This window comes from Parasteatoda tepidariorum, chromosome 6 (assembly GCF_982258835.1).
Source record: "Parasteatoda tepidariorum strain Cologne lab strain chromosome 6, Ptep-v5.0, whole genome shotgun sequence".
Classification (NCBI taxonomy): domain Eukaryota; kingdom Metazoa; phylum Arthropoda; class Arachnida; order Araneae; family Theridiidae; genus Parasteatoda; species Parasteatoda tepidariorum.
The window spans coordinates 30,752,696-30,772,095 of record NC_141760.1 but is presented as its reverse complement, the minus strand read 5'-3'; the positions used below and the strand labels follow the sequence as shown (position 1 = coordinate 30,772,095).

Here is a 19,400-nt window from a genome sequence, read left to right as displayed (position 1 = left end):
TTTGGAAACTGTAGACGAAATTTGGGGGATATATTGATTTATGGAGGAATGCATTTATATGATTTTGTAGATAACACCTTAAAGTAATGTTAATAACCATAGCATGTAGATAAACATAACAGAAGACTATTGATAGCAAAAAATTAAATTTAATTCATTAGATGAAAATATGTTTTTCTATTTCTTTTCTCACAAATTTTCAAATATTCAAATTGTATCTAACAGTAAAAGTGGTTTTCGAAATTTTAAAGTTGTCTAGAATTGGGATATCTATGAACAAATGTTAGAGAATCCCTCGTTTATTCTGCTTGTAATTAGAATACAAATATAGACGCCTCAACATTACTCGATTTCTCCGATTTTCAGTTTTCCGTTACAATGGTTTCCGCAAAGCTTGCATGTTATCCCCGGCATTACGTTTCTGAAAGAAGTTGGAACATACCAGAGCGGGGGAAAAAGCAAGATTTGCTGCAACTGTGATAACGGAGAGGAAAAAAGTGTGGAGTATGGGGAAATCGTGTTATCTTGAGGCACACATACTATTTACAAATAGTACAGTCTTTCATTCTTTATTGAACTAACATTCTTTACAATAAAAAGTTCATTTCATCACCCTTGTATTCAAACAGCATTGACTATTTCAAGTATATCCTGGTGGAGGAAATTTTGGTTTTTATTTTGGATCAAAGTTGCAAAATATTATGAAAATGTACTTCTTGTTCTCTTTTTCTCTCTCTTTTATTTCCACATGATATGCACCAGAAAAATCATTCAAAATAAATTGTTCAGCTTTTGTGTTCTTTTTGTGCACTTAGATTAATCTTATGATTTTCTCTTCCTTTTTCGTTCTTTTTTATTTAATCTTTTTTTTTTCTTTTTGTTTTTAAGTACCAACTTAGTTTTAAACTTATATCGCATTTATTATTTTATATTTCCAATAATTTCATTTAAACCATTGTAAAAGAAAAGAAATATATCTGTGGCTTTTTTTATAATAATTTAATTATGTACTTTTCTTAAAAAAGGAATTGCCATTGGTTATGAAAGCTAATTCCTTTAAGAAATATGCTAATTCTATTTTTTAAAAGGAGTTAGACAATTCTTGTTTTTAGGCTCCAACTTAGTTCTAGACTTATATCGCATAAATTGCATTTGGTTTTAAAATATTTCGTTAAAAAAATGTGAATGAAAAATATTTTGGATTTTTTAAAATTATAATTTAATGTATGTGCTTGTTTAAATTCTTAGTATTTGGTTATTATAATTATTATTTTTAAATTAAATATACCTTTAATTTAAGAAGAAAGTGCAGGTAATATAGGATAATAATATTAAATAGGATTTTACTTATTTGCCCAAAACCCTGATGATTTAGCCACTTAAAATAATTTTTATAAGTGGCAGCCCAAGTGCAAATGAAATGGAAGTAATTACGATAAGGAAAAATAATGTCGTCTAACTCCCCGAATTATAAATATTTATGCAAAATCATGATACAGTACCACATACAGTAGACACAGTGGTATAGTGCTGATGGTATTTCTAAATCTACTGGGTAAATTATAATAAAGTGTCGACGATGTATTTAATGCCTCGTTGGTTCTTCCCTGATGAAAAGAATGACACAATCGTTTTTTAATAAATCCAGTATAATTATTTCCATTGTACTTAATTTTCCATTTATTAAAATTATTTTAAAAATGTCGTGTTACCGTATCCTAGTTGGAGTGGAAGTCAAAGTATCTATATATATACGTCTCTTACACGGCAACAAAGAAAGTCCTCATTTCTTTATCGCGTTTGCAATAAAGAATTGAAATATCAAGCGTGAGACTCGAGTGAGCTGTTACGTGAGCACGAAGGCGTAAACAACAAAAGAGTTACAAATTTTTGCATGAAAATTCTTTTTTCTAGTCGACAACTGAAAGATGAAACAAACTGATCCATAAGTTGGAAGTTTAAAATCGAATAACATACTTTTGAAGTTATGTTTTAAGTATGCTTATGAGGGTTCAATAATAATAATTGTATTCATTGTTATTGTTATTCATTGAAAGATGAGTATTAGTGCTTAAGTTTCCAAATTGCTTTTTAAAAGCATAATTATTGTTAGTTTCTGCAAGTTTTTCTATTGTATGTCATTTATTTTATTTTATTATTTTTTATTTTAACAACGTAATATGGACTAAAAAATTAGATTTTTTTAAAACGAGGAATTATTTTTAAAGAATTTAATAAGGGATTTAAGTTTTTATGATTTTACGCAAGGACACATTTTATATAGGTTTAACTTAGCGAACGAGGCGAGCAATGTTTGCATAGCAATTTTCGATGGCTGGGGCGCGTCAGACAGCTGGGGGAGGAACCCACTAGTTACTATTTATCTGACATTACTATTTGCATTAGGCCAACATTTAGCCTACAGATTAAATGTACTAAACACTAAAAATATAGATAGGCAATACTTTAATAAATATGAAAGTGTTAGACTAAGCAACCAATTCGCGAGTAACATAATTAGGTTTGCAAAAATACTTTTAAACACAAATTATTTATGAAAGAAGGGTATTTTTGGATCAGTAGAGCATATGATTCCACGGTGTTTCATGTCACGCAATAGAAGAAATTTCAAAAGGAAAAAAAAATGCTTGTTAAAACGGAAATTAGCGGAAGATAAACAAGGTTTTGGGAGTAAGAGGTGAAAAAAAAAAGACGTTAACTTTGACAGGTAAGAAAAATCTAGCGACGAAGACAGCTGTATGAAGATCCTATCCAAAAGAAGTCAGGTTTTAGGTATCAAAATACACCGCCTGTTACTTCTTGCCCTTGGACAAGTTTTTAAGATTCATTTTGTCATTTTTATTACTCATGTTTTGGCAACAAACCATAAAACTTGCGAAATTTGGTGCTGCCATCTGTTAAGCTATCCGTGAAATTTGAAATGAACTCGGAAGAAAAATTAATTAAATCCTACAACTTTCGTTATTTTTTAAAAATTTATTTAACTGTTTTGGTTGATATTGCTGTGTAACATATTTTTAAATTTTTTTCAGGGAGGATTTATTTTCTCCTAGGAAAGGAAAGGTAAGCTCTCTCTTTATTAATAATTTTGGATAACTTATTAAAACTTGGTTACATATAAAAAATGAATAAATGATAAAAGCAACAGTTATCGGCATTTTTTCTAACACTCTTACTGTGAAATGTTCTTATTGTTTATTTCATTATTGGCTATGAATAGTCTACATTAGTGGTTCCCTATGCTTTCCAGCTGTAGACTCCTTAATGATTGTCCTTATTTTAACGGTTCCCCAAGATTTACTGAATAAATTTCATTAGCAATTGTAAACGTATTACTTAATGAAAGACTATAAATCACTTTTAACATATGCAGTGATCTAAATTTCATTGATAATTTTGAAAATATTTAGAAAAATGAATGAAGAATGAAGTATTTTCATCGTATAGTTTTATCGATATTAATCTTAGAATTGAGTCTTCCCTCAGACAGTTGAATTCACTGGTACGGCATATACTCTAGTTTTTTATTTTTATTCATTTATTTTTCATTTTTATTTTAATTTAAGTGTGTGTATAAACTGAAAATGAAATGTGTATAAACAGGAAATGAATGAAAATGAATTGTGTATAAACTGAAAATTCCATTAGGTTTCAATTAAAATAAAAACGAAAAAGAACGAATATAAACGTTGAGAATGGTTGTCAGAGGATACTTCTTCTTTGTAGAATTTTGTTTATTTTTTTTCGATGCTAAATATATATGCAATTTTTCATAAATGCATTCATAATTCATTCATTATATTACTATACAAAAAGCCTTTGTTTCGAATTTTCTTTCTTCATGCATATTTTATTTCATTTCGTAAGAGTCAAGGAAATATTAAATAAATAATGGGCAATTAATTGGATATAAATTTAATTACATGTTTCATAACTGGTTAAAAAAAAACCTCCCAGGCTGGGAACTCATGAGACCTTTCCATGACCCCTAGGGTTCCACTAAACACCCTTTAGGAAATTCTGGTCTACATACCATATGTGTTGTCATTTACGTATAGCTTCATAAGTTTGTGAATTCAGAAGACAAGGAAAAAGGCGATGCGTGGTGAAAATCGCCACTCAGTGCAATAGCTGGCTATTTATTTATTTACATTTCACTCCAACGAATAAAAGAAACCTATAAAAAGTCATAATAATAATAATAAAAATCTATTTACATAAATCTAAGTAGACATCTTTCTTTTTATTACTTTACAAGCTTGGTTAACCAGATTTGGCGCAAGGATTTTCGTCTAATATCCAGTTAACGGATAAATGCCTGAACATTAAAACAAATATTAGTAATTTTGTTTTGAGAGTTAACTCACTCTTTTGCTACGTTGTGAGGCATAAAATTTTTTTTCCCTATCAGCTCGATGAAAACTAAAAACTCCTACGGTTTGTACTTGAATCGCTACTACTTTAATCCTTTCCTTTAGGATAAATCCTAGTATTAAATTTTTACTGCGTTTAGGGGGCAGTAAAAAAATATCCAAACTATTACTGACGTTAGTAATGCTTAATTAATTGTAATAATTGGCATGGCACAACTAGTGTCAAAAAAGGATGAACTGAAAATTAATCATTTATTTTATTATTCATGTTAATAATCATTAATTATGACCACAGTTAATCGAGTCAAGAGAGAAATTGTTTAATTCTTTTGTAAATATATAAAAAAAGTCAATTTTTTGTATTCTGTGAATTCTTTCCTCGGATTAAAAAAGTTGTTAAGTTTTAACGCTTGATTATATGTCATTAATTTATTTAGCTTTATTAGATTTTGGATATTTTTTAGCCTCCGTTTTAGTTAACTTGATTAGATTTTACAACTAGTATTGTGTAATAGGAACCTAATAGATTTCTGGGAGAATCTATTACCTCAGTACATATATCAGGTACCAATGTTAGCATATTAGATACCGGTAATAGTAAACAAAAGCGGGCCCCTCTCATTTTTGGTGATTTACAAATAATCGAATATATATGTAAATAAACCTAAAACCAATCACATAAAGGTAAACAAAAGTTGCGGTACCCCAAAGGTGACGTCATTGAAAGTAAAGACCGCAAAGTATATCATGGTTAAGGCTCCTAATCATGGTAACCAGAAATGGGATTTCAGCAAAAATGAACGAAAATTATCGCCAAACCAAGAAGCTTTCGATTCTACTCTAGAAGCGTTATAATTTTAATATAATAGATAGACAATTTTTTACGACACCTTGAAATATTTTTATTTAACTTTATTTTATGGGTACTTTTCGGTTAGCCAGGCACAAAGGAAAATTCGCCAGAAAATGTAGACCTCCGCCAGCTTTATTTTAATTTTTTTAAACATATTAAAATTTAATAAATAAACTAAAAGCTAAATTTCCTTGCATCCGGCTAACCAAAAAATACCATTTTATGTTTCAAACCAATAATTTACACTGTACTTACATTACATTTTTTAAACATATAAAAATTTAATAAATAAACTAAAAGCTAAATTTCCTTGCATCCGGCTAACCAAAAAATACTATTTTATGTTTCAAACCAATAATTTACACTGTACTTACATTACTTTAAAATTCAATTATATATTGAATGAGTAAATAAAATTGTTAAAATAAATGAATTTTTCAGAATATAATGAAAGAATTTTTATGAGAAGAATTTTCCGTGTGAAAAAATTAGTTTCCTTTTCTTGAATTCTGGCAATTACTATTTTGGTGAAAGTACCTAAAAACGAACACGACACGATATTTTTGCAAATATATACAAATACGAACATATTGTTTTCTAATTTTATTACGGAAGCGAACAGATTTGTGATTAAAGGATTCCCGTACATTAACACAATAGCTGTTTTAAACAAATAGGAACTTCATTTGGAATTTCGCCTTTGATGAAGCAGAAATTTTTTTCCCCTAGATATTACTAAGAAACTACTATCTGACCAAATGTAAAACACAATTTTAACAATAGTTTTGTCAAGGAAATTAATATATTTCTTATAAACCATCTTGATAGCAAAAATATTTATTTCGCGATTGAAAACGTCAAAAATTATCTATTTTTATTCAATAAAATTTTTTCAGAAATCAAAGATTATTAGTTGAGGATATAGAGCCCTCATTTTTTAATGAGTCGACCGAGGTTCACCTACTGCAGGTAACTTCAATAACTTAAATAAAAATTATAAATCAGTTTGAAAAAGAACTATTTTAGTTCACTGGATGCACAATATTTAGCGAAATACGTCGGCTAAAAAAACATGTCTGCCATATTTTGCGCAAATTTTATTTTTGAACTGACAGTAAAATTTATGCTTTCCGTTTCTTGATTATTTATAATGCTTTCCTATAATATCTTATTATATATTATCTTTATTTATGCTTTCTATAAATTTAATTTAAAATAATTTTAACCAACACTGCAATTATAGAAATCACACATATATATGAATACATGATAGTCTATTATGGTGTGTTTTATCTTTGGCGATTGATACATTTAAAATGCTGCTGAAAGAAACGTAACCAATCTGACCAAAAGCTTTTACCTCAATAAAAAATACATTTCTGATTATATCTATATTTCAATTTTCAATTTACTACCACTTGAGAAAATTATGCTCGAAAAGATTTAAAGTTGCCAGGTATGGCGTAATCTAATTTTTTTTTTATAGTTTGTATTAGTTGATCTGAACTAATCTTAAATACTTAATTAAATCAGGTATTCCTCGGTTAGCCAGGCGCAAGCAAATAATCGTCAAAAAAGTGGACCTTTTTGTTTATAAATTGTTTATTTCATTTATTTTTTAACTACTGAAAAAAAATAAAATTAAAAAAAAAATAATAGTGAAATTTTTTTGCTCTCGGGTACCTTTAAATCATCTTCATTTTGTGAATTAGGCAAATAAAAATATTTAAATTGGAATATTATTGCTAAAATTCAAACGACCATTTCGTTTTGGAGACACTTCTTTAAAACGACGCCTATACCATATACTAAAATACTACATTAATAAAACTCTCATTTTTAAACTTATTCAATTTAAATAAATTTTCCTACCCTTTTTGGGAAAAATATACTTGAGGGTGCCCCTTGGCGAAATTGGCGACTTATGTTTGGCGCCATACTTGCTTGCCCGGAACGCCGTGGTAACCCACAAACTATTATTAATTTATATCTATTATTAATTAAACCTTCATTCATACACCAGTCAATCACTGCTCTTTATTCATTGTTATTCAAATCGTACAGAAACTTAAGATTTATCTTATTGACAGTATTCATTTTTAGTACCAGAAGCAAAAGTAACCTTACCGGCCGGTATCCAAAGTAAAACTAACGGATCTCTGAAATTACATTTAAAAATTCATTTAAAAACAACGCTAAATTCTAAACTAATCGGAATCACGATTAAAATCTAAACCAATCAGAATCCCGATTGGTTCTCAACATCGCCCAGCTTGGCGATCAATCGCGATCACAACTTGGCAGGGGCACCCTCAAATATAGTCTACCCTTTTTGTTTTCATTACTTAAACAAAAGGATTTTCTCAAGCAACCTTTTATTGATTTAAATTTACTAATTTAGAGAAACGAATTCCTTTAGATGATTGAGTAAATTTTCTTCCCTTATTCATCCTCTAGCTCTCTCTGGCGTTGGTTTTTCTTCTTTTTCTTCCTCTTTTTCGGGTTTATATTTCTTGTATTCATCTACCGCTTTTATCAAGTCCTTAGATTCTGTCAGGTGCTTTCCAGTGCTTCTGGTGATAATGGTGTTCGGTATTGCACCATACTTTCCTTTCAGTGTCTCCATCAGGTGAGGCTTTCCAGGAGGTTGATGCCTTTCGGGATCACAAAACAGTTCCAGGTCCGAATCCGAATTCTTTAGTCTACAGAATGCCGTTTGAGAGCGAGTTACAATTCTATTGAAACTGACACCAGGATCATAAGTGTCGTGGATCTTCCAACTGTTCGAGGTTTCATCCGCTTGAGTTTCTTGTTTTTTATATTCAATTCTCATCTTTTCTTTTCTTTATCTAATCTGTATTATAAAATAAATATGGGCTGATTTTTAAATTCTGAGCTGTCTGTCTATAATCTAATTTATCTGACACTAGCTACTGATGGTTTTGATTTTTGAAATTTTTTATACTGACTGAGTCTATTCTATTTCTAATACTTACGTGAGCTCAATGCTCGTGTTTTGGCTTTTACCCTGTGTTTGACATGCTTGTGTCGACACATGTGTTAAAGGTTAAGAAACTAGTCATGGTAAGAAAGGACTCCAGACTTGGGTATTCACCTGATTCCTGACGGTGATTATCTCTATTATTAGCAGATGGTAGTACAAAAGGAGGAATTAATAATTTCCTCTGGATGATGCAATTTGCACATGTGACCTATGACGTCAGCCGATAGCTTTATTTTATAACCGTCGAATAATAGCAGCCCAAACTTTTTGGGTTTACGACTCCCAATGCTCAACTCCATTGCTCTATTAATTTTAAACCCAATCCAGAAGACAAGGGGACTCTTGGATCAAGTATTGAGAGAAATTTGCCTTCGTGGAGTAATTTTTATTGAAACTAACCCGCATTTGCGTTACACGGAGAGAAAAACCACTTAAAACTTCCACGGTCAGCCTGATGGCAAGAGGACTCTAGCCCATGATCCGTCTACCACTGAGGATATTTTACGTCAGCAATGTGGGCGGTGCAAGCTGGATGTGGAATTCGTATCGACCAGCCATTACTGCCATTCGAACCCGGTTCATCTCATTTTGAGAAGCGAATGCTCTTTGGAAAGCGAAGGGCCGGGATAGCCTGGTCGGTAGGGCGCTGGGCCCATATCCAAGAGGTCGTGGGTTCGATCCTCGCCGGCCGAAGAGTAATGGTAGTAAATGGTGACTGATGCACGTTAAATCTGTCGAGTCTCAAAGTCCTCCATGTTCCCACAACAAATCAATACCTCTGGGGGTACTGATCCAGGAGTTTCCTTGTCTTCTGGCTTGGTTCAAAATTACAAGGCTACGGAGTTGAACGTAAGTAGTCGTAAACCCATGAAATTGGGTCGGCTGTTCAACGACGGTTATAAAATAAAAAAATATCCCCTCAGCCAGCATGGCTCTCCAATAGTTTATGAGCAAAATGGCGTGTTAAAGTTGAGCTAAGCGTCTCCAGAATAAATTAGAATGTTAATCAACATGAAGCTCTTATGGTCTTGTTCTCATTGGTTTTGATTAAAATATTTTCTTGCATTTATGCGAATTCAAATACCTGACGTAAAACCTAATTTTAAAACTTATATTGATTAAACAATGAAGAAACTTCTCACTGAATTTTTTCAATATAATTGGTTATCTTTCCTCACTCAGTCCTTTCACAGCTGCTAATAAACTTTATTTATAATGTTGAGGTTCCGCTGAAAGAAGAACGATCATTTAGAGATCCATAGCCGAAAAAAACTGGAAATCTCTGTGTTATACTATCAGGTTGAATGTTTCCAGAATCCAGTCGACATTCCTTTTCAAATATTGAAGCATTTACGTATGTGTCCATATATAATTTCAAACGTTTTCATTAAAGTTTGAATAAAAATGTCGGCTTTAAATAAATAGAAAAAAACTACATTTTATTTAGATTTTCGAATCCTCCGTTCTATTTACTATTTTCTACTACTATATTTATTTAATTTATCATACATTTTGTATGTAGCATGTTCCATAACTATCACCCATAATATCTATCACCTTTTGAATTTTTGTCTAAAATGAAATAAAAAAATTACGCATTCAGGTTACAAATCAAAATTTGACCTAGAAATAAACAAAAACGTTTTCGAAATTTAACGAATCACTACTTTTACCTCTATTTTATTGCCAGCTTAGAATAACCGAACCATTTTTGTACTTGCTCAACTCCGTGTCGGTCATAATTTTGAACCTGATCCAGAAGACGAGAGAACTCTTGGGTCAAGCATTGGACATTTTGGTTCAACCATTGGGACATTTTGGTTCAACCATTGGGACATTTTGGTTCAACCATTGGAACATCAAATAGATCGTTGGGGAGTTTTTGATGGAATTAAACCGCATTAACGTTACATGGATTAGAAAACCTTAATGAATCACTGCTGATTAAAGCAACATTGAAAACATCAAAACCTCTTTGATTACCTGAGGAAACAGGTAATCAAGTTCGAGTTGAAGGTAATCACTACGAACACCTTCAAGTTTCATCAGGCAACCAAACAAGTTTTGAAGCTTTTCCAACCGCTTTAATCACTAGTAATTTGACAGATTTCTCTACCATTTTTTTCCTCGGCTAAATATTATTTTGCGTCTTTTTTACATTACGTAGTTTTATATATATATATATATATATATATATATATATATATATATATATATATATATATATATATATATATATATATATATATATATATATATATATATATATATATATATATATATATATATATATATATATATATATAAATATATATATATATATATATATATATATATATATATATATATATATATACATATAAATAAAATTTTCTCTCAAGTATTCTAATTGTATGTATTTGTAGGAGCCTCCAGTTATCAAGGCTGTAGTTCACAATCCTTATAATTCTCCGTTGTCGCTATATTCGACTGAGAATATAGCAGATACTCTTGCCAAGCAAACTGAAGTTTTGACCGAAGGCCAATTCTCCGGAGAGTAAGTGTACTATAGTTTTGATTAAATTGATTTTAATTTCTATCACATTTAGTGTAGGAAATGTCTCTCTAGCTCATTAAAAGTGATTTGTCTTAATAATTTTTTATGTGAATAAAGCTAGTGCCAAAACCTGTCGTTAGTCATCAGGTAATCACACTAGTACTGATTCTATTCACAAATAGTTCTAAAGTAGTTTATTGTTGATAAAGTTGATCCCGCTTAATGACTAGGATTCTTCGTTAAAGATGCTTCGTAATTTTGATCGGAGTTCTGATGGTGGTAATCACACGACCTCTGCAACATGATCACTAATTGCTCAACTATGCATGTACTTTTAAAGCTTTTAAACTGCCGTGATCTTTAAGTGGATTTTGAACATCTAAGGTCCAGCAGTAGACTGATCGTAACGACACGGTTCCCAGTAAAATATCAAAGACAAGCATCACAGGCTGCGGTCAGTGAACGGGTGGGTGGCTACTTTGATCAGCCAGCGTAGGGACCTGGTATCGGTCTTCGTTAAACTGTTCTACCGTAAAGTGCTCGACTGCACGCAGGTCGTCGGGTGACAAACCAGGGGAGCCATCCCTTCTGTAGAGGATCAAAATTGCGATGGCAAGTCTTCGGATTATCCTCAGGGATTTCACCCCGATCGTCGCCAATAGCCCATTGTGCAGCTCTAGTGAGACGTAAACAAACTACTTACTTACTAAACTACTAAGACACGACTGGAAAAAGTGCAGTTAATTAGATTCTTGGTTTTTTACGCGAGGGATCGAACCCCGGTTCAAGCCATGATAAAGGAAGACTACATCCACCACATTGACTGGGTATCTAAAAATGTTATAATGTGTACCATTTTAAATTAAGAATTCATATAAGTATTGTATTTAAGTTTGATTAATGTACCCTTTTTATAAAAAGAAGCAACCCGCTTCTTCGATTTCAGTTGACAATTTTTTAGGCTCTTTTTAAGCGGACTAAACTGTATCTTGAAAGTTTTGTTACAGTTTTTCTAGTCCTTTGTTTGCTAAGTTATTTTCTTAAGCAGGATAGGTCTTGAGAACTAAAATTAAAAAAATTTAAAAGCCGGAGGCGAAATTTTGAGCTAATATAACAAATGCATAATAATATATTAGCTTTTTGTTAAGACAGAAGACTTTCATCAAATTCGAATTCTAAAATTATTTGTGCTTATACTAATATAAAATTAAACTACCAATGTAAAATTAAATATGAAAATAAATAACCAACTATGTAAAATTTTCATATATGATGATAATATTTTTAAACTTTCTTATATGTTTATCATGTTATAAGTTTTTATTATATTTTTCTTTTCTTGAATTTCATCAGGGAAGAAGAAGCACCCGAGAATTTAAGTTTTAAAGAGAAGTCAGCAGTTTTCAAACTTCTGGAAGAGCAAGCCAACCAAGGTACGTTGCTAAGGTACTTTTGATAAAACCTCGCTCCATGCGTAATTTTTATTCCATTTATCAAAATAGATTTGAGAATTGCATACTTTTTTCAATTGCACTTTAAATACATTAAAGTTTTATTTTAAATCTACACGTATTTAAGAGTTAAAATTTAAAAAAAAAATTGGTGAAATGTTTGTTTTTATCAGTATAGAATAAGATCATAAGAAAACGTTGTCGGAAAGTTGAAATTGGAGATTAATCATGCACTATCTACCAATAAATATTTGGACACCCATGAAAATGACTATATCTGGGTTCTGAGATACGTCACGCCCTCCGCCGGTATATATCGTGTAGGGAATAACATCGGCATTAGTCGCATGCAAGATGCCTACTGCACTATTTTGGATGACTATGTGCTTCCTACGTTGTGGCAGTTTCACGGAGTGGACCCCTGTCATTTCCAGAACGACAATGCCAGCTCTCATGTTGCGAGGGTCACCAAGGTTTGGTATGGTGCCAATGGGGTTAATCGAATGGACTGGCCTGTCCAGAGCCCAGACCTGAACCCTATCGAGAACATCTGGGGCAAGTTGGATCGACGAATTAGGGGGTGTACTACCCGTCCAAAATCGGTGAAGGAATTTACATGTCTTCTCCAAGTCGAGTGGAAGAAAATATCACTAGCCGTCATACAAGGATTTGTGGAAAGTATGCCCCGGAGGGTTCACGCTGTAATGGTCTCTCGTGGAGGCTCAACCAACTGCTGATTATGAATAAAGTTTGTTTTTCTTTTCAATCACACGTGTCCAAATACTTATTGGTTGGTGGTGTATGAAATCCAAATTTCGGATTATGGACTTTGTTTAAATTGTGATTTATTTTGTGAAATGCTTAGGTAAAACGTATGGATACTAATGGAAATATGAAAAGCATTTACAAAACATTTATTAGAAATTAAGTTTAGCATGATAAATTTCGAAACAAGGCTCGAGGCTAAGTCTTAGCTGGTAATATTTGCACCAAATTCACTCTTCATTGCGAATTTTATTTTGTCAGTTTCAGTTTTCCTTTTTGAGCAACAAGCAGCACATTGCGAAAAGAACGAACAAAATATGCTTGTATATTTCACCTGATCTGTTAACTCAGATCAGGACAAACAATTAAACATCACCGAAAAGTCGAAATGTCCTGCCGAAATCGCGCTAATTTAGCTACTTCTACGTTTCCTATGGGGATCCTGGAATCGCAGTGAGTCGGTAAATTGTACACCCTAATTTTCTTTATTATGTTCATGAAAGAATCATTTAATTTTTTGAACTGTAATTTATAATTCTTTCAATAGGAAAGAATTATAAATTATATGGTGTGCTGCCTACCTTTTTTCTTCGGGACTTTTAATTATTCAGACTAGAAAAGTACCTGGTTATAAAATGTCTGTGATTCCGGGTTTCCACTACCCAGGGAATGCCCGTATGGAGGGCGGGACAGGGTCAAAGCCGAGCTACCCGGGGAAAATTGAATCTTCCACCCAATTGGTACCGGGTAACCGTAAATTTTTTTTTATTTACCAGCCGAATCCAGTTTCCCGGTAAAATTTAGATTTTAATATCCAGATTTAATATCTGGTTTGCGGTACTAAACTTTAAATATCAATGCAATTCCTTATTTCTGATTTTTTAGTTAACTTTCATATTGATTTAGATAAAATGATTCTCAGCATTTGATTTCTGATTTCTTTTTGGGTTTTTAGACTAAACACCGGGCCCTGATACCCGATACCTGATTCTTCTGCCCGGTCTGGGTAATCATCGGATAAGGTTAATCTGCCGGGTACCTGATTTTTACTGCTGATTTGGACAACTTTGCAAATTAGAATTGATAGAATATAATTAATTAAATATTTTTCATAAAATATGATTCATGGAATATTGTTCATAGAATATAATTCGTAGAGTGAAATTCATTGAATGTAACTAACAATTCCTTGTTTAGTAGAATACTGATCGAAGTTTTTATGAATAGCATTGGTATTTTTACATTACTATAAAATGTAATTAATATCGTCTTAGTTTAAGAAAATAAGCTATAAAAATATTAGTTTTGAATATGAAATATTTATCAATACAAAGTTTTAGATTTAGAAAAAACCAAGTAAGGGAAAATAATGCCACAGAAATAATCTATTCTAAGTAAAAATTGTATAAATATTTGTTTGAATTATTAAAAAAGGTAGAGGAAGAAAAAAAAAAGAAAATTAAGATTTTTCATTTAAGTTTGTAAAAGTTATGCATAGGTGCAAATATAATTATTATTTTTTTTAAAACTTTTTATTGTGATTTTCAAGAATATACATATTTTTTTCTAATTATTTCGACTCGTAACAATGCGTAGATAAGTAGAAAAACAGACAGAGGATATTATGCTTGCTACAGAACTAGTACCTGATGTAATTCCCGACATGGTTGTATTTTTTTATTATTTTTACCTTTTGTAGCTACAAGATAAAAATGACACAAATCAGCCAGACATTATTAAAAACTTATATTCAACTAAGAGGCTTCGCTCCCTGCCCGCTTCTCTCGCCAATCCCACTGGTGGTCTGGATTTGTTTTTTCTTCTTATAACTCTATAATTTTCAAACAAGAAATATCATTTCGTTATAAAATAAATAATTATTATAATTTCGTGTTATAACATTTTGTTAAAATATTAATTGCAACAAAATGGATAATTGCTTGGATTTAAAAACTAAGCAATTGTTTGTTAGAGAGCCACTGTAGCTCTCTAATAAACATCAATTAGGTGACCAAGTTTGAATCTCAGCAGTGGCTGGCTGATGCGAATTCTGCTCCCGGTTCGCACCGACTACAGTGCTGACGAAAAAAAACATTAGTGGTTGACAAATAATGGGTTAGAAACCTTTGCCGCGGGGCTAAACGTGGGAGGTTTTCATGGTTTTCCTCTTGGAATGCAGGTTGATTTCAGCAAAGAATCCTCTACGAAGGCTAGTTTATCCCAATAGGAGTTCCTTTACTTTCTAGGCTGGGACCAAAACTACAATTTTACGGAGTTGAACATTGAATTCAGCGCAACTCAGAACGACCCAATACTGTAAACTCTGAATTGGGTCAGCTGTTCAATATCGATACATAAAATATAAAATAAAATTTTTATTAAAATATCCTTTTCTGTAATTTATATTAAAGTGTGTTTATCAATAACGATATCACAAAACTGATTTTATTTGTATTTTTTCAGAAGGCTCAACGAAAAGTCAATCGCGAGGCATACCCCAGAAGTAAGTTACTTTTATCCAAATTATAAATTACCTTGTAATATATAAATTTGTTACAATGCGAAGTGATTAGAATCAAAGTTTGACTTTCAAAGGGAAAATAGTTTTACTTTTGTGAAGAAAAAAAAATGATCCGATTGATTTGATATTTAATCTGAGCATTTAAACTGAGTGTAAATATTATCAATATTCAAAAACCGGAAAATACTCCCGTCCGCTTATGTTATGTTTACGAGACGATGTATGAATAGGTTTCATATTCTAAGAAGTTTTATTAGTGTGAGTGTTTTTTCAAGAAAATTGCACGTCATTTTACTAAACAGAAGATTTTGTCGATCGGGATAGCTTAGTTGGTAGGGCGTTGGACTCTAGTTCAGGAGAACGGGAGTTCATATCCTGCCGGCCGAAGACTCCCCGTGTAGTAAATGGTGAGTACGTTAAATCTGTCGGGTCAAAAAGTCCTCCGTGTTCCGATAAGAAATTATACTTCTGGGGGTACTGGATTGGAGATTGATCATTCTCTGGTTCAGGTCAAAATTACAATCTGTGGATGAATGACTGTATGAGTTTTGTTCGAGAAGTTGAGTTCTCGGCCATAGATGGCGCCACTGGAAAATAAGACCAATCGCACCCCCTGAGCCTTAATGGCCAACGGCAACAACAACAGAAGATTTTGCTGAATTTTATAAAATCTAAAAGGTAGTAATATTACGACATAAATAAAGCGTAATGGTTGCCAAGTTTTGATCTTCAGTTTTTTCCATTTTTCTTTTGTGTTTACACTGTATTTTTTCAAAATTGTCGTACTATTATTGACATCAATGAGGCTTAACTAATTTTGGTAATAAATACTGTAGGTTTTATGGTTACTAGCCTGTTTTTGATAATTACCAAATATACTTATACCATTGCGAGCACTGTGATGATCGGTTTCTTAATGTGCACCCAAAGGGAAAAGTACCGAAGAAAATTACTGAATTATGGAAAATTTTGACTATCGTGATTTGACCCCGAGCCACAGCATAATGCCAAAATGATTCTTATTACACTGAATAATTTTTTTGAGAACGATGAGCATCTTAAAAGTGTTTTGTTTAATCAAATAACGTAAAGTCACCGGGAAAGACAATAGATATAAAAAAATAGAAATAATTTAGCTTTATTAATTTGGTCGCTATATGTCGTTTAGTATTTGTGTATAATTTCACATTGTTGATCAGAATTATAGAGTCGGTAATTTAAAAGTTCAATTCTAACTCCGATTCCTGATTTTCTTCAGAGCTCCATTTCAACTCTGCCTCCGAATTCAGAGATACTCATTAAAAATTCCATCGGATCCCAGTAATGTACTTATTATTGCGATATCTACTTTTACGATCTTTTGTACCGTAACTAAATTAATATTTTAACTTTAATGAATAAAATATTTAAAAAAAAGTTCATTTAAAATTACATTTTTCATTAATTCATAATATTAATATAATACATAATTACATAATACGTAATAATTACATAATTTTTTCATATTTCTCAAGAAATACTTAAAGAATCATTTTATAACTTAATAAGTGTTTAATATAAGTGATTTTTATACACATCATTTGATAGAAGACATTATACACATCATTAGATCAATTGATAGAAGATATCAATTGGCTTGAAAATCATATGTACTTTCCTGATCACCTCTTACTACCTCCCAAACTGGCTCACCCCTCAAACTCTCTCGCGTTGCCCTGGGGGATATTTCTTCCAACTAACCATTGCATTGAAATCTTCACAGACGGGTCGAGAATTCAAACTGAGAACAATGGTAGACTTATAAATAAAACTGCATATGGTGTTGTAATGAAGATAAATGGCAAAACCATCAGCACCATCTCGGCGCGTTTGAATAACAACTGCAGTATTTATCTGGCTGGGCTCCTTGCGATACAGTCAGCGCTCCAATGGCTTAAAAATCAGAGTTCTCCAATTGCAAGCATTTACACAGATTCCCTTTCTTCACTCATGAGCCTGGAGGACCCACTTAAGCACCTCAAACTTATAGAAGACACCAAAGCCACGTGGAGTTGTAACTATAACATAAATTGGATTAAAGCACACTCAGGCATTGAAGGGAATGAAGAGGCAGACTGGGTCGCTAAGGAAGCCACTAAGCTTGGCCAGATTGATTTTGAGATCCCGGGTGAAAAATGTGAAATTAAGTCTTACATTAAGAACATCACTTTTAACCACTGGAGAGATGACTGGAGGTCTAGTGACAAGGGAAGAGAAACCTATAAATTTTTTAGAGATCCTAGCTTAAAGCGCCTGCAGGCCAATTTTTACTTAAACCAGCTCCTTACTGGCCACGGAGTGTTCGGGACCTATCAACAAAAATTTTTCAGAAAATCAGCTTCATGTAATTACTGTGGAGTGAGACAGGACATTAAACACCTAATTAAGCGCTGTCCAAGATTCCGGGCATTTCATGGAACCCACATGAATAACTTCGAAAAGGAACACCAATTCTTTGCCATATTGACCAGCAGGAAAATTGTGACTCAAATTATTAAACAAACCCTCGAGGACATTTTAGCTCCAGATCAACTGACCCCAGTCAAGAACCAACAATAGAGCATGTCATCGTAAATTTTTTAACTAATCAACTTTTAGCCTTACATTTTGAAATTTTATCTACTTTTGATTTTAGACTTCATCGACTTCTAGTCAGACTTTTACTTTTAGACATTTACTTTTAGGACTTTTAGCTGCCATTGATTTTGGTTTTGAGATTTTTTTGTCTCTTGTTTCCTTATTTAATTCTCGACATTTACACCGGCGCTTTGGATTTCATTGCCTTTAAAACGTTTTGAATTGTCAAGTATTACAGTTAATCCACTTTTAACTGATCACCACCACTGTCGTTTGGCAAAATTTTACTGTAATTTTAGTTTTTAGAGAAATTTTTATTGTAATAATTTAATTTTTATCTCTGTATACCCCCCTGGGGTGGGTCGGAGTTCAACCTATCTTTATTATACACATCAGTTACGTTTAAAGATTTTAGAAATTTAAGGGATCGGTAATAAATTACGTACGGGAAATTTTTTTTTTCAATACCCTTTGCCCAAAAATATTGTAATAAGCTTATAACTTATATCAATTATTTTTTTGTCACATGCAATAATTGCACATTCGTAAACCAAGCTAAATATTCATGAAGATATAGACATTTTTACAAAAACAAATTTTTTGCCTAACGTTTTATTGCTATAACTGCAGAAATATTCAAAACAATTAAACATAATAAATTAATTAAAAATAAATAAATAAATTTATTGTTATTCATCATTATTTATTATTGAAAGTATTATTATTAAAATTATTATTACTATTATTTAATAATTAAAATTTTCATTAATTAAAAATTACTCTAAAAATTTTGTTCAATTTTATTGAATATTACTACAGTTACTGTAAAAAAAAGGTTAGGCAAAAAAAAAAAGTTTTTTTTTTAAATTCCTTATCTCAATGAATATTTAAGTTCGATTTACGAAACTTAGAAGCAACTTTTGCATATAATAACCAAAATAGTTCTTGCAAATTACGAGATTAAGGCTATTTTTTGGCATAGGTTGTTCTAAAACACTATTTTCAGTTCGTAATTTACTGTCGGTCCCTCAAATCTCTAAAAGCATTAAACTCTATTGATATGTATGAGAATTCGCAAGATATAAACATTTCTGAAGTTATAGAAAATGTTCTGGATTTTTCTTGAGAAATATGAAAAAAGGAGTTAGTATAGAAGTGTATCCATAATTTTCTCCCCCACCTATAACTATAATGAGTTTTGTACGGTTTTTGCTTTTCAAAGGCAACTTTCTCAGTATTCTGAGTACTGATTGATTTTAT

At 31.8% G+C, this 19,400-nt stretch overlaps 1 protein-coding gene across 2 annotated transcripts in view; it reads left to right on the top strand.

The window, feature by feature from the left end:
• LOC107438118 (uncharacterized) overlaps positions 1–19,400 on the top strand; it is a 94,386-nt gene that overhangs the window by 52,858 nt on the left and 22,128 nt on the right. For both annotated transcript variants that reach the window (XM_087165590.1, XM_087165591.1), the window contains 4 exons: positions 3,054–3,084; positions 10,657–10,787; positions 12,141–12,220; positions 15,467–15,506. In XM_087165590.1, the coding sequence (XP_087021716.1) occupies positions 3,054–3,084; positions 10,657–10,787; positions 12,141–12,220; positions 15,467–15,506 (282 nt within the window). The remainder of the gene's footprint in view (positions 1–3,053; positions 3,085–10,656; positions 10,788–12,140; positions 12,221–15,466; positions 15,507–19,400) is intronic.